Source organism: Phoenix dactylifera, chromosome 1, assembly GCF_009389715.1.
Source record: "Phoenix dactylifera cultivar Barhee BC4 chromosome 1, palm_55x_up_171113_PBpolish2nd_filt_p, whole genome shotgun sequence".
NCBI classification, from domain to species: Eukaryota; Viridiplantae; Streptophyta; class Magnoliopsida; order Arecales; family Arecaceae; genus Phoenix; species Phoenix dactylifera.
Genome location: NC_052392.1, coordinates 28,528,597 through 28,543,027, shown reverse-complemented (window position 1 = coordinate 28,543,027; position 14,431 = coordinate 28,528,597). Strand labels below are relative to the sequence as shown.

General features: G+C 36.1%; 1 protein-coding gene across 4 annotated transcripts; it reads right to left on the bottom strand.

Annotated features, from left to right (window-relative positions):
* On the bottom strand, positions 1 to 14,111 carry LOC103722107 (probable protein phosphatase 2C 60). Of its 4 annotated transcripts, none has more exons than XM_008812555.3 (13): positions 13,988 to 14,111; positions 11,767 to 11,811; positions 10,105 to 10,169; positions 9,891 to 10,015; positions 6,819 to 6,882; positions 4,562 to 4,670; positions 4,245 to 4,398; positions 3,075 to 3,200; positions 2,833 to 2,956; positions 2,671 to 2,747; positions 2,487 to 2,539; positions 964 to 1,018; positions 1 to 587 (listed from the first exon to the last, which is right to left on the bottom strand). In XM_008812555.3, exons 4-13 carry the CDS (start codon positions 10,005 to 10,007, stop codon positions 357 to 359), a joined length of 1,110 nt encoding a protein of 369 aa, XP_008810777.1. In that variant the 5' UTR covers positions 10,008 to 10,015; positions 10,105 to 10,169; positions 11,767 to 11,811; positions 13,988 to 14,111; the 3' UTR covers positions 1 to 356. The 4 variants fall into 4 exon arrangements, with proteins under 4 accessions (XP_008810777.1, XP_008810772.1, XP_026666416.1 ...); XM_008812550.3 differs by having other exon boundaries at positions 9,891 to 10,019; positions 13,988 to 14,110; XM_026810615.2 differs by lacking the exon at positions 6,819 to 6,882 and having other exon boundaries at positions 13,988 to 14,110.
* Positions 14,112 to 14,431: the final 320 nt, after the last annotated feature.

The window sequence follows — 14,431 nt, the reverse complement described above, 5'->3', positions numbered from 1 at the left end:
TGACAACAGAAATGGATGCATCATGGAATTTCATACAGCGATAACTTTTGTCATTGTAGAGTAGATGACAGGTTTAGCCAATCTGTTCTGAAAGACACACTTAACAAAAAGAACAAACCTTATAAGGCATCCAAGAAGTAGGTCAATGATTACATATATGTACATTTTTATCATAATCACCCCGTGCTCAAGCACTTCTATTCTGCTCAAGGGGTGTCCCTTCAAGACCGTTTTACTAAATCATGATGAATACTTGCATTCTATTTCTACCGATGCCTAACCCACATAAATGTCCACCTGATACGGAACTAGAAGCTGATAATCTGACAGTGGTAAATTAGGCCCAGCAAGAAAATTTAGAATTTGGGTTGGCAACTTAGTTGACCTGTCTCGGGCTCAGGGAGTGCCGATTGCCCAGAGCTGACACCACTCTGTGTTGATTGCTCAGAGCTGGCACCATTGGAGTTGTTTGGCTTTTTAAACTGCACCAGAATCATGGTCATGTTATCGCATCCTTCTCCACCAGCCGTTGATGGTGCCAAACACCTGTCAAGTACTTTCTCGCACACTGCAGAGAGACAGCTTTCCTGCAGTTGACATTTTTTGTGAGAAAGGAAAAAGACCTAATCGTAGAACACATGTTCTTGGTGCATGCTGCTGCAAAAGCCAAACTAAGAATATGGAGTCCATTTAGTTAACCTCATCTATGATGAGTCAAAAGCCAAAAATCACAATATGACAATGATGCTTGGGCAAGAATTTGCAACAAAAACCTTACCAAATATGACTGCAATATCAAGGAAAATCAGGAAGCATGCCATGAGATTTGGAGCTCATGGCTTATGTTGCAGCACAATAGGGATCCACAGATTCATACTAGCAGAAATATTGTTGTTTCCTACCTCTTAAAATCCATAGCCTATACAAGATTTCTTCAGTCTCAGAAAAGAATTTTCTACTTACCGTGTTAATATGTTCATGGATGAAATCCACCAGTTGCTGGCTTGACATGCAATCCCTAGTAACAAAAAATATAGAGACTGTCACCAAACACATAACTTAGTCAAAAATTAACATGAATTCACAATTTACATCTATATACTTAAATTTCAATAATAAAAGATCCGGACACACTCAAAAAACATAGAATTATTTATATAATAGTTTATATCTCCAACTTCCATCATGAAGGGATGAAGGCTAAAGATAAATAGAACAAATATAAAAAAGCACTTTGTGCACTTCATAATTTGCTAATTTAAGATCAATCATGTGTTCCAGCTTGCCACAACCCAACCAATATCAACCCAGTCATGTTCTCTTTGAAACAGGGAAAAAAAAGCAAATAAAAACTATTACTTCTTATATGTAAAAAAAATCAATCAATAATACTTAAAAAGGCCATAACTGCCACCTTTAACATGTTGGGGTAATGGAAGGAAGGCCCTGTTTGCCATATGATACATTTTCCTCTGGTTTATTAAAATATTATGGCATCCACTTCCTAATACTATCAACTTTTTTATTTATGCATTTTCAGCATGGCTTTGGTTAAGAATCTTCTCAGATACCAAATAATGGCACTGCCACTGCATCTGCATTTGCTATCTAGCATGTTCTCATCTACTCCCGATCCTCTAAACAGTCTGCAATTTCCATATTTATCAAGCATTGAAACAGTTAAGCACGTTTTTTGGAAGACCAAATCAGGCAGACAAAGGTCACAGTCATTGATCAGTCAATATTTTAGTAATCTCATTATTCTTGGGTGTGAAATACATTGTAATTAGAAGTTTTTTGGGTCTATAATTATTTAGTTTTCATGTTATTCATTATTATCTATTGATAATAGAAAAAGGTTTAGCCCATACTTAGCATATATTGTGAAGATGTTGCAACTGTATCAGGAGATTTGCAGACATTGCTTATTTGGAAAAAGGAATTCACATCATAATTGATGGCTTCGAGACATTTCATAATGCTAAGGTTTTTGTTATCTTCTATCTGTTACACAAAATAAAGGAGAGATAGAAGGCATATTTAATGGAAACAGAAATAGGTGGATGAAGTGAACATATGATTATGGGTCTCACTTGATCTGAAGCATGCCTTGACAATTTGAGAAAAATTCATAAAGAAAACAAAAGCAAGCTACATTATATGGTTCTGAGTGTTGGGAATAAAAAATTGTTCAAACCAACACAACCATGTGGTACAATGAAAATGTCGAGACAGCTGTGCAAATATGTGCTCCTTGAACTCCAGTTTACGGGATAAGTCGTTAGGAAAAGTTGCTATTTTATCAAGTCCAGAAAAGTGAATTGTGTGTGTATGATTCCTATGGTTTCGTTACCTTTTCCAACAGAGAAAGGAAGTACAATGTTTCTAGACGAGTTACATGTCTAGAACATTCACTAGAAAACATTGCAAACATCCAAATTTCAGTCACATTTATAATAAGGATTAAATAGAAGCCATAGCCATACCAAATGCCATCGCATGCTAGAACGATAAAGTCGTCATCATCACAAAGCTCCACCTATTACAAAGCCAAAATCATATGCGTTCAAGAACACACAAACAGAAATGACATGACAGAAGAAACAGGTCTTAAATTAACACAACTATTCAAGACCACAGATGACGATAAAGCATAGAAATAGTACTTACAATGTTTATGTCAGGGTTGGCAGTCACAATTTGCTTTTCAGCAGGCAAAAACTTGTTCTGCTTAAATTCCATATCTCCTGCAAGAAGAGCAGCTTATAAGACATGCAAATATTTGAGACAAAAAACATCCTTACATATTGTTTGTGCAGCATCATAAAGTACCAATTGCTCTTGCAAGGTTCAAACTTCCATTGACTCGTCCTGCATGGATAAATCCCCCTGCTTTTATTATCCTTTCTCTCTCAGCCTCGAGTTCTGGCTTGTGATCCCTTGACAAATTATATGCCTGTAACGAGAAAAACAAAAGAAAGTGCGTCCTACTTCACATCCACAGTGGGTGGCTAGTAGAGCTGCAAGCACCATAAGCTCGAAGCATCTGCAGTAGGATTAATCTGACTACATACCTGACCCTTCCTTGAGATTACACAACGTGAATCACCAGCATTTCCTATTACAAGTTGGTTATTTCTTATGACTGCCACGCAAGCAGTGCTTCCAGATGTTGGTCCAGAGAAATCAGAGTGCGGACCCTGGATATAAAATTTCATGTTGTCACATATCTCGGGAGTATCAGGAATGATTCAACGAATTAAAATGCAAACAAAATGTCAAAAAAAAATGGACTTATATGAAAACCATTTGTTGTCTAAGTTAAAAGTGGAACAGCAAATGTTAGAGGCAGGCTTTTGTACAGCATGATGATGTGTTGTGACTACCTAAAACCCACCATGTACAAAGTGTTGCCGATACCACCTTCACTCCCTCTTTTAAGAGAAAATAGATCTACAAAAAGTGTAGTTAAGGTTCCTATTTGAGTACTTACTATGATGATTAGATTTGAGATTATAAAAGAAAGAAAACAAGTTAAAATTCCTAGCACTCCACTCTATGCTCTTTATGCTGAGGTCATGTCATAATGATCCATGCAGCTCTATTTAGAGGTCAAGCTTCATATGTTGTACCAGATTTCATAAAAAAAGCAAATGTTATAGCAGATGACTTAATACTGATAGGCATAGTGAGCAAAAATGGCTACATAAAAGAATTTCCATAGCCAAAAATACCCGTCAGCTATATTCACAATTTCACATACATGATAGACTGATTATAACGACCTAATGCCCCCATCCTGCCATGTTCAGGGATTCCTGCTCAATAATGTACAAGTAGTAGCTGAAATCCTACCACCAGCAGTGAATATGATATTATTTATGTACAGATAAGATACTCAAGAAGATTCTAAAATGTTTTCTGGAGTGCACTCTAGAGGCACTTCAGGAAAGTTCGTTCCACACAACTTTAATAGACATCAACAGGTCATCAAGGAGTGGAAATTACTTAAGCAGGTTACTCATCTAGGGCAGGTTCATTAGCTACATCTTTTACGCAAATGATTGAACCAATAACTTGCATATATATGACTTGCAACATATGGATGCCACTTCTCAATATACCCTACTAATAGTCTCTTTGAAGACCCCAAAAAAAAAAGCCTTCCATTGGTATGTCTTCAGAAAATATTAAATAAGCTTAAGATCAATGAACTGCTGAAGTATCCTACAGTGAGATATTACCTCCTCAAAAGCCCAGTCATCTTGTTGATCATTTGAATCACCACCTCTTGGAGACCAAATAAAGCCTTCTATCATTCCAGTGAACTTGTTTATCTTGTCCCCCAATATAGCAAGTTCTCTCCACCCTCTCTGTCCCCTCATCATTTCATCCATTCTGAAACCAAAAACAAAGAAAAAGAAAAAAAAAGATATTCGATATGTATTTAGTTTCAAACTAACAACCAAGCACCCCATGCAAATGCAAAAAAGGGAGAGACCATTTATATCGCACATAAGGAAAAAAAATGAACATGAAACAGTAAGAAAATAAAATATACCTGAAGAAAGCTTTCTGAACAGAAGTACCTACATCTCCAGCTGCATAGGCTTCATTCTTGACTACTTGTGTGTGGAGGTATTTCGCACAGAATTTAGCAACAACTTTTCCTGAAACAACAAAGTATTACTCCAACTCTGACACTACATAATGTGTTTTGGTCAAAAGAAAGTTGTAAGAAGATATATTTCAGAGCATATTTTTGTACATAGACATTTCATATCTTGATTTATGTCACATAGTAGGATGAAAGCACTCTAAAGTGAATATTAACTTTTTTCCTAATGCAGATAATAAGCTAATCAAGATTATAATGAGACACTGCCTGTTTTGAAATCTCAAATTTTTGAGCAAAACACATAAGATCACATCGTCTCATGTGAGTTAAAAAATGCAATTCCAAGCGCTTGGATGAGATAAAGATGTATACTTTCACAGAGACAGACTTGCAAAATGGAAATTATATTGTAATTACAGTAACACTTTAAGATATTGAGGCATTGATGTTGCAGTGATATATCTATACCATTTTACCCATCCCATTTCAAACAGAGGCATGTCAACTCAAGAACTTTGTAATAATTCAAACATTCGTGCTTTTGATGGTTATGGTTGGTGGAATAAATAGTTGACCCGTATAACTGGGACAAGGTTTAAGGTCATGGTTACAGAGATTCATACTCTTAGCCGCTCACAACATTTTTTGATGGTTATGGTTGGTGGAATAAATAGTTGACCCGTATAACTGGGACAAGGTTTAAGGTCATGGTTACAGAGATTCATACTCTTAGCCGCTCACAACATGCAAAGTCATAAGTGTCAGGAACAAGATTTTAAATCCTGAAATTAAACCCCACACTATTTTTCCATCAAAATAGTGCAGTATCGGAAAAGCACCAGTACCAATGGTACATAGCGAAACTAATATATCCCAAAAAATTGAAAAAGCATTGGTACCAACCAATACAGCCAGCACAATACTGCCCAGTATGGTTGGCACAGTACCACCGCTATGCACCGATATGGACAGGTACAGTCACTTCAGCTAGTATATAATGATGCTATTTCGGTGTTCCGGCACCTATTATAGTGCTGGTTTCCTGCAGAAATGGTACGGTACAGGTCTTAATGTCCTGTTTTGGTGGTTTTTGAAACCAACGGTCAGGAAGAATATATAGACAGCCAACATTTTAACCCTTAAAATATTTCCCAAAGAGAGAGGTGCACATGACCAAATGCCTATTAAGTTTCATACGAAGAGCATAGCCAAAATATTCAGTGCCGGCTTATCAAACATTTGCAAGATAATATTTCAAGTTTTAAACTAATTATTATATAATTAAGTTGTGGCAATATAAATAGTTGAGGAGATGTATTTTCTAAAGTTGCTAACAAGAATATAGAAATAATATATTTGATCCCAAAAAATGGCGACAATAGAAATTTAATCTAACTATCCATTGAAATTTAACTTTATTTAGTTGTTTCATAATTTTATGTCATCAACTAAGTCCTTCAATCAAAATCCTACTCTTCTCGAATCTTACTTTTTGCGTTAGAGAATCTGAATCCTGTGGTTTCTTCATATCCTAAAATAACCTACAATTTACTAAGATGTACATCATCTGCTTAGTATAGCACTGAACACATGCTACCACTTAGCACTAAATCAACACCTCATGAAAATGCTGTGCTTCAAATTAACCATTACAACCCAAAAGCTCGGCAACATGCTATACAAGCTAGTTCCTAAACTCTTATCTCTACACATTTATGGAAAAAAAATCAAGAGCTAAGAATATACAGCCCTAATCATCAAAAGGCATAATAAGTAAAATGCTTAGTGCAAGTGCACAGTTTCTGACTTGTTTTATAAGCATAATCCTGTGAACTAGACCATTTCCCTTGCCAATGAATTCAAGGAAATTAGCTATTATAACAGTTCATATTTTCAGTCAGCTCTTCAATCATGTGAGACATAACTAGAATTCACAAACTATTTACCCATCCAATAAAAATACAACTAGTTCCACTTCTCATAGAACATTAACAAATGATAAAAGAGAGAACTAAACAATGTTAACAGTGTGTCTGACGAAGTGCACAATCCGCATAATGAAGCAACAATCACACAATGACTGCCGAAGGGAATTAATTTCGAAGTAGGAAAAGATGATGCACGGTAGAAGTTTCAAACAAATATTTAAGGTATTATGTGTAATGTTTATGAATACAAGGAAATTGAACCTAAAACTTACCTCCATGTCCATCATAAACTCCAAAAAATGATGTGGAATCATCAAGATCTGGCAATGCAGCATGCTAAAGAATACCGTGCATTAGAATACATGATTGAGGAAGAATTTGCTAAACTAAAAATGGCATATGCAATGCAAACAGCTTGCAGTACAACCTCATCAGAAAGTCATATTTAGATGGTAGCCCATCGAAACAAGTATGCAATTGCAAGCATTGTGCTAGGCATGGCAATAGAGCTTAATTATAAAATTTACAGGCGTAGAATGTGAAATTGATTACTAATACCACACAATCTAAGGTTCTTTCTTCCGTTGACACAGTTACTTAAAAGTAATACAATCTTCAAAACTCTACCCACAACATATTTCAATTTCACTAATAGGGGCCCTTGATGAACAAGCGTCTAAGCATGAATGTGGTACATGGTTTGATTAGTAGTTACTGTATAGACAAGAGAGAAGAGGCTCAACATCTGGTACATCAATGAGTATGGTATGTCACACATTTAGGTATTTGCCTATTAAAATTATAGTTATTTATCAACTATTGTACTTTTACAAGTTGAGATAAACCTTTTGTAGACGTTCACCTATTTGAAATTATCGCACACAGACATGTATGGCACAATGCCCTCACATCCTCCTTGGATCATCTCTGCATAAACTAGCTAAGAGATCTTCTATAAAAAGTTCCAATATATTGAATGCCCTTCATATTAACTTGAAGCCAAGCGATCTTCTAAGCTCTAGCTACATAATCCAAGTGTACGGTGCTCATTCAATATGATCTGTCTGACACTTGATTTGCTTTTGCGGCGCTTATGTAACCTAGATGAGGTCCCTCCCCCCTCTTATGTATTGCTGATTTTGAGTATTTCTGGTACAGCAGTGCTTATAAAGGTAGTGATAAGCACCATACACTTTAGTTGCTAAAATTACACAAGAGAGAGAGAGAGAGATACCAAGCAAGAATCCCAAGGTTTACACAAAACTAAAAAAGAGGACAACATGAACAAGGTGCTGCAAAGGAGCAGAAGGCATTCATGATGTAGGAGAGTAAATAAACAATGAAATATGTATTCAAATTGCTTTCACAAAATTATGCAAAATTCTACTGGATGCTACCAATATGGCCATGAATTTAGTATTGGGTATCTTGACTCTGGCAGATAGGATATAGTTCAACTATGGAGATTGAGTTCAAGAATATATAAGCTGCTACTGTAACTGAAGAAGATTTTGGCACACCATAATATCACCTTTTTCGTTTTGACAGAAGGTTACATTTTTTAACTTGGTCAATAACTGATAGCTAAAATCTGTTGTGCAGAGAGAGAGAGAGAAAGCAGTCTCTTCCTAATTGTTTTATAATTTTTTCTTTTCAAATTCAAATTTTTATTTTACTTTACCATATCAGCCTTAATGTTGCAGTATGTGGTATCGACATGGAAATGTCATATAGGCGAGTCACAAAAATGATTTCTCAAAAAGATCTAAAGATAAATTTAGACCTCACTTAAATATCAATAGCAAGGTTCAGAGAGTTTGGTTACGACGTCATAATTGGATTATGCATGTTAAAAGTCAAGCTCTACGATTGCCTTTTGGCTTGCACATTTACATGATTTACAGGCATGGCGAATATCCAATCAAAAAAAAAATCGAAGGAATATTTTGAAAAGTCAAAAAGTAAAACTGTTAAGGGTCATTAGGACCTCTATTGGACATCTTTTGACCCCAGTGTAAAAATGTATATATGACAAGAAACATATCCAGCATAAAATTTTTAAAAAATTGAACGATCCATCTAAGTTTTGTTTAGAATATAACAGCCGGCTTTCCTGTCATCTTGTATGCCTGGTTCATTCCGGTTGACTTTCTTCTACATAATGTTTTCTTGCCTACTTCTTTATAATTTACAATTTCATTTATATTTGATATCTATTAGTGCATCCTTCAACTGTACATTAGCTCTAATTCCCTTCATGCATCACAGGAAGCATGCTCTACTGAAAGTAAGGATGTTCAATATTTTTAATAGTCATTTGCTGTAAGGATTCAAACATATTCCTGAGTGCAATAGTTACTAGCTTTCAACTTGCTTCTACCATGGTTTCTTTTACAAGTACTTAGAAATTCCAGTACACACGCTACATGGATTATTTACATAGTTTATCATGTATACTTGAGTTATCTTTGACAGCACAAACATGTTTGGCAGGTGTTCCAAATTTTGAGGATTGTCGAAATTCTTTTGATGCATATGATACCTGGTTTATATTCCAAAATGTTAATTTCGTCATAGTCATATAAATAAAAAATTTAGTAATCCATTCTCCTTACTTATGTTAGTAAACCCTAAAACTAGGTTCCATGTAGCCTTTGGGGCCACAGAATTTTGTCGCTTGCCACAATATAACAATGTTCAATACTGACTAGCATATGTATGATATTTGATACTTGTCTGCATGAAGGAAGCAGAGGTGTGCATCATCAATATATTATCATCAATAACTATGTTACCCAGAAGACTCTTTTCTCTTCCAGCTCATTATAATAAGTGCAAGTGGTAACATCAAACTCGAGATCCTTATTTGCAATCAACACTGCTCATTAATATATTTTAAGCTCCCTACAACAATGAGATCATCAATCCATGAATATTACAACTTAAACTGCATGACCTTGCCGAGCACTTTATCACTCACCCCCCCCATACATGCCAAGGAAAGAAGACCTATCTAATATACTGAAGTGGATTTGATTCTCAGAAATGCAGACCAACTAACTATTAAAAGAATTTTCATTTCTTCGGACTACTGAGCCATGGTCCTCTAATCCATTGGTTTCTCTTCAATATACGAAACCTTGTGAACTATGCAGCCAGTATCCCAAGTAAAACAAATATTGCTTTCTGGTGTGCAATGTCAATCAATACTACAAAGTTGAGTTCATTAATATCACAGTTTTGGTAGCATGTGATTGACTACAAAGTTAGGTTCATCAATGTCACAGTTTTGGTATCAATAAACGTAAATGAAAGCAGAAGAAGTTTTGAATAAAAACACTCACTGCATCTTCCATACTTGCACGCCATCCTTGCATTGATGAAAGACCAAATCTTAGCCTGCCATTCTCACCATCTTCAGAAAACTTCTCAGTTTTTGGGGTGCTAAGATATATTCCCATATCTAAGGCTGGCTGAAGTGAAAATGTTTGACATAAATACAACAAACAAACTAACAAAAAACAAGAGGAAAAAACAATGAAGAAGAAGGCAGCACACCTTGTATTTTTGTTAGACAGATAAAGCAGACTCTCTCAACACGTTTTTGCTTAGGTCAGTAAATGCTGTTACAAAGATGGGCTTAAGTTATTTAGGCAATTAACATCAAAATCACTCAAAAATATCGATGCCAACTATGAGAACTATGACAAATAATAGGCTGACAGCAATATAGAGGTCAAAGAAAAAGTTGTGGGACTTCTCATATCAAATCTGACTCTTCAACCTTCATGTTAGCATAACTTTAAGACATAATTATCCCTTTTCAGAAATCAATTTCTATAAAAGTGAAGGCAGAACCTGCCATCGAACTGTGACATTTGGAATCCACATGCAGTTTGGTTTGTTGTCACAGAAAGGTGCGACGTCCTCCATCAACAAAAAAAATGGTGCTTTTTCACTAGTATAAAGGACATGTTTATCCCATAAAAACATGCCAAAGGCTAGAAGGAATAAGAAAGCATCATGTAACAAAAACAACATTGGAGCAACAAATAATCATGTTTCAGGCCAACCTTACTCTGGCCATCACTAAACAGCTCCATCCAGAATAAGAAGAACAACAGTCTCCATTTCATCAACTGCACTTCAAAACTTTTTAGAAACATCACTTAAACATCTTGGATTTACCCATTTTGACGTAAAGCACTTTTAAAAAATGCAACAACAATATCAATCATACAAAATGGGAAAAATAAGGCTTTGTTGGAGTTAAGCATATAAAAGGATAAGCATATCTAATATGTAAGTAGCATATAGAAATAAAATCTATGAAAACACAACAAAGAAGGAAAGAAAGAGGATTCATTCATTTCAGTTTTTGGAGAAAACATGAGCGTTGGTATACACGTAATAGATTTTACAAATATACAAAGGGAAGAGAGGGAGCAAAGAAAGAAATCTGAAACCAGAACAAGAAAAGGCATACATTATACTCTTTGACACTATGTTGTACATGTACATATCAATTTAAATTTGATCATTATGCTTTCTGTTGACTTTGTGATCCAATACACATTAACATAAAAGCAAGATTGCAGAGCCATAGTACTTATATTCTTTGTCCAATAGATGATATATTCATATGATAATATCAGATTTTAATGATAATTAATCAACTTAGATAATGTTCGTCGAAATAGAATAACCTTCCAGCGACAAGAAATTTTTCATTAACATAAAAGCAAGATTGCAGAGCCATAGTACTTATATTCTTTGTCCAATAGATGATATATTCATATGATAATATCAGATTTTAATGATAATTAATCAACTTAGATAATGTTCGTCCATGTCCAACAAATAGAATAACCTTCCAGCGATAAGAAATTTTTCATTGACTCTGTAGAATGCCGCTACACTGGTCTTCCCATAGATACCATGTAAAACACCTATAATAATTATATTTCATGCCACAACTGAATCCTAGTGCAGAATTGATACCACAGCTATCAACAACAGCAAACAGGTATTCAAGTGCATGAATGGATCTAGTTATTTTCATAAAAATATCTGAAGGTTTCGAACCTTGATTTGTATTTCTTTTACTTGACAAGTATGACAATTAACCATGACGAGGTAAAACAAAGTGTCACGCAATAATTTAAACACCTAGAATTTAGCTTGAAAAAGTAACTGCCAGAAATTTAAGCATATGCATACCATTGTCTTCGATTTCTGGAATGCATAATCCACATATACTCCAGCCTACACCACATAGATACAATCATTAATGGATATTTGACAGGGAACAAACCATCATTTGAGCAAAAACACAATGAAGAGAGTACAAATACTCTAACGACCATTGACCTTGCACAATCAACCCCCATATCAGATGCCATAAAAATACTGCATTTAACAATAGTCCCTAAATACACATCAGCTAGTCATGTTCATACAAATACTCTAATGACCATTAACCTTGCACAATCAACCCCCATATCAGATGCCATAAAAATACTGGATATAACAATAGTCCCTAAATACACATCAGCTAGACATGTTCATGCAAAATATTATTTCAGCATATGTATGCCTGATGATTCACTAGACTTCTTTAAGCTGTCATCATAAGACATGACTAACATATGTCATCAGCATGAATCTGTCCAGATGGAGATTCAAGTGATTGTGTGATATGATAAAAGCATGTACTGGGAAAAGAAAAGTGACATCTAATATGAAAGCATGAGAAATGAACTACCAGATCACATTCATACAAAACTATCTCGATCATGCAGCTGTGTAGCATGCACTTATCAAACTAAATTGATGAATGCTGTCTTCCTGTTGATGCAGTGGCTGCGAGGTTTGGTGACCCAAACCCTGAAGGGAGCACTTGACAGCTGTGAACCTGAGAGTGCCACACCTCCATCATTTTTGATACCAGATTATCTAGAAAGCTCTTTACAAAGTTAAAGACGGCGAATCATCAAACCCCTCTTAACCCAAACCAGAAAAATTACCTGCAGCGCTATAACATATTGTCACATATTAATTACTACAACAAAAACGATCGAGTTTATGTCCTTGATTCTGAAGCTCAATCTAAGCCATAGGTTGGAGTTGATCGCCACTTTATCCATAAAAGATGCAGTTGATGACAAATATTGACCGGTCATCAATCACCAGAACATCTCCAATGATTTCCAAAGTAACTGTCAGGTACGAGGCATCTTAAGTTAGCAATCACATTAAGACAAATGTAGTTGTTTGCCACTTTATGGTGAATGCCAAGTTTGCAATAAGCTATTCCAATATCATACAGTGAGGGAAGCGGCGATCATGTTCTGGTAATTGCCAGGCTTGATGGTCCAGCGAAACAGCCCAAACAAGAAGTTGGCCCCGCCAGCTAGCCTTTCCCACCATCCAACCCTAAATTGACAGCAATTCTTTAAAGGGGCTCAAAGTGGGTAGTTCTACTAGCCTACATGTATCATGTATAAACTACTTCTCATTATTGGGCAACGCAAGTTTGCGATAAGCTGTTCCAATATCATACAGTGAGGGAAGTGGCGATCATGTTCTGGTAGTTGCCAGGCTTGATGGTCCAGAGAAACAGCCCAAACAAGAAGTTGGCAGCGCCAGCTAGCCTTTCCCACCATCCAACCCTAAATTGACAACAATTATTTAAAGGGGCTCAAAGTGGGTAGTTCTACTAGCCTGCATGTATCATGTATAAACTACTTCTCATTATTGGGCAACGCAATGGCAAGTGGCAATCACTGCAAAGGACATCATGTGCAGAGACTAGTAAGACCTGAAAATTTTAATGCAATTTCCTTAAAGGCAAAGAGCAAACCAGTCTCTAAATCCAGGGGTCAACGAAGGTGGTCAGTCTGCGGGTACCTGCCTACACCCTCAATAGAGCGCTATCTTAAGGGCACTATCCAACACTATATCCAACTGGGCAACTCTTCTTTCTCTCAATAAGAACTTTGTATTCAATTCTATTCGATCTTCATAATTGAAGAGTTGAAGTCTACTAATTATTTAAATCCACGATCCCAAAAACCAAAACCTAGATAATTTGCGATCTAGGAGAGTTCTTGCAACTGATACCTACTTAATCTTGTTACCTCGGACAGAAACCAGAGTACCAGGATCAAATTTCATACAGAGAAAAACCCTTTCAAGAACATCAATCTCTCCACAAATCAAGAAACGAGCAACAACTACTCCGATATCAATACTATAACATCAATACAACAGGGGGAAAAGAAGAAAAACGAACAAGAAAACACGAACGGAAATCCCAAGCATCGATCTGCTCGAAAACAAGAAATCCACGCCAAAAATTCTAAATTCCGACAAAGATATCACGGATCAACGAAAAATAAACATCAGAAGACGGTAGAACCAGGGGATTCTGAAAACTCACGCGAGAGGTGCGATTGGACACGACGCGAGGCGGATTCTTCCGAGATTGAAACGAAGGGAAGCGGATGAGAGAGAGAGGAGGGGGGGGGGGGGGGGTAGAAACGAAGAGAGCGTGGATTCGGATGGGACCGGCCCGGCGGCCTTTGCGATTCCGAAAAGATCTTAATCCCTGTTTTTATTTCATTTCCGGTTCGATGCCCTTATTTATTTGTTTACTTGAATAATAATTATTTTTATAGCAAAATATACTTAAGACTCCCTGTATTTTGTCAATCCTACATTTGGGTCCCCTCCACTTCTATTTTTTTAAAGCAGCCCCTCCTTCCATCTTTCAACAGACACCCTTGACGGTCATGCGCAAATGACCAAAATACCCTGTATAATTGTCTTATTTTCTTTCCTTCCTCTCTTTTTTTTTTCAAAATTTTTAATTTATTTGTTCTTC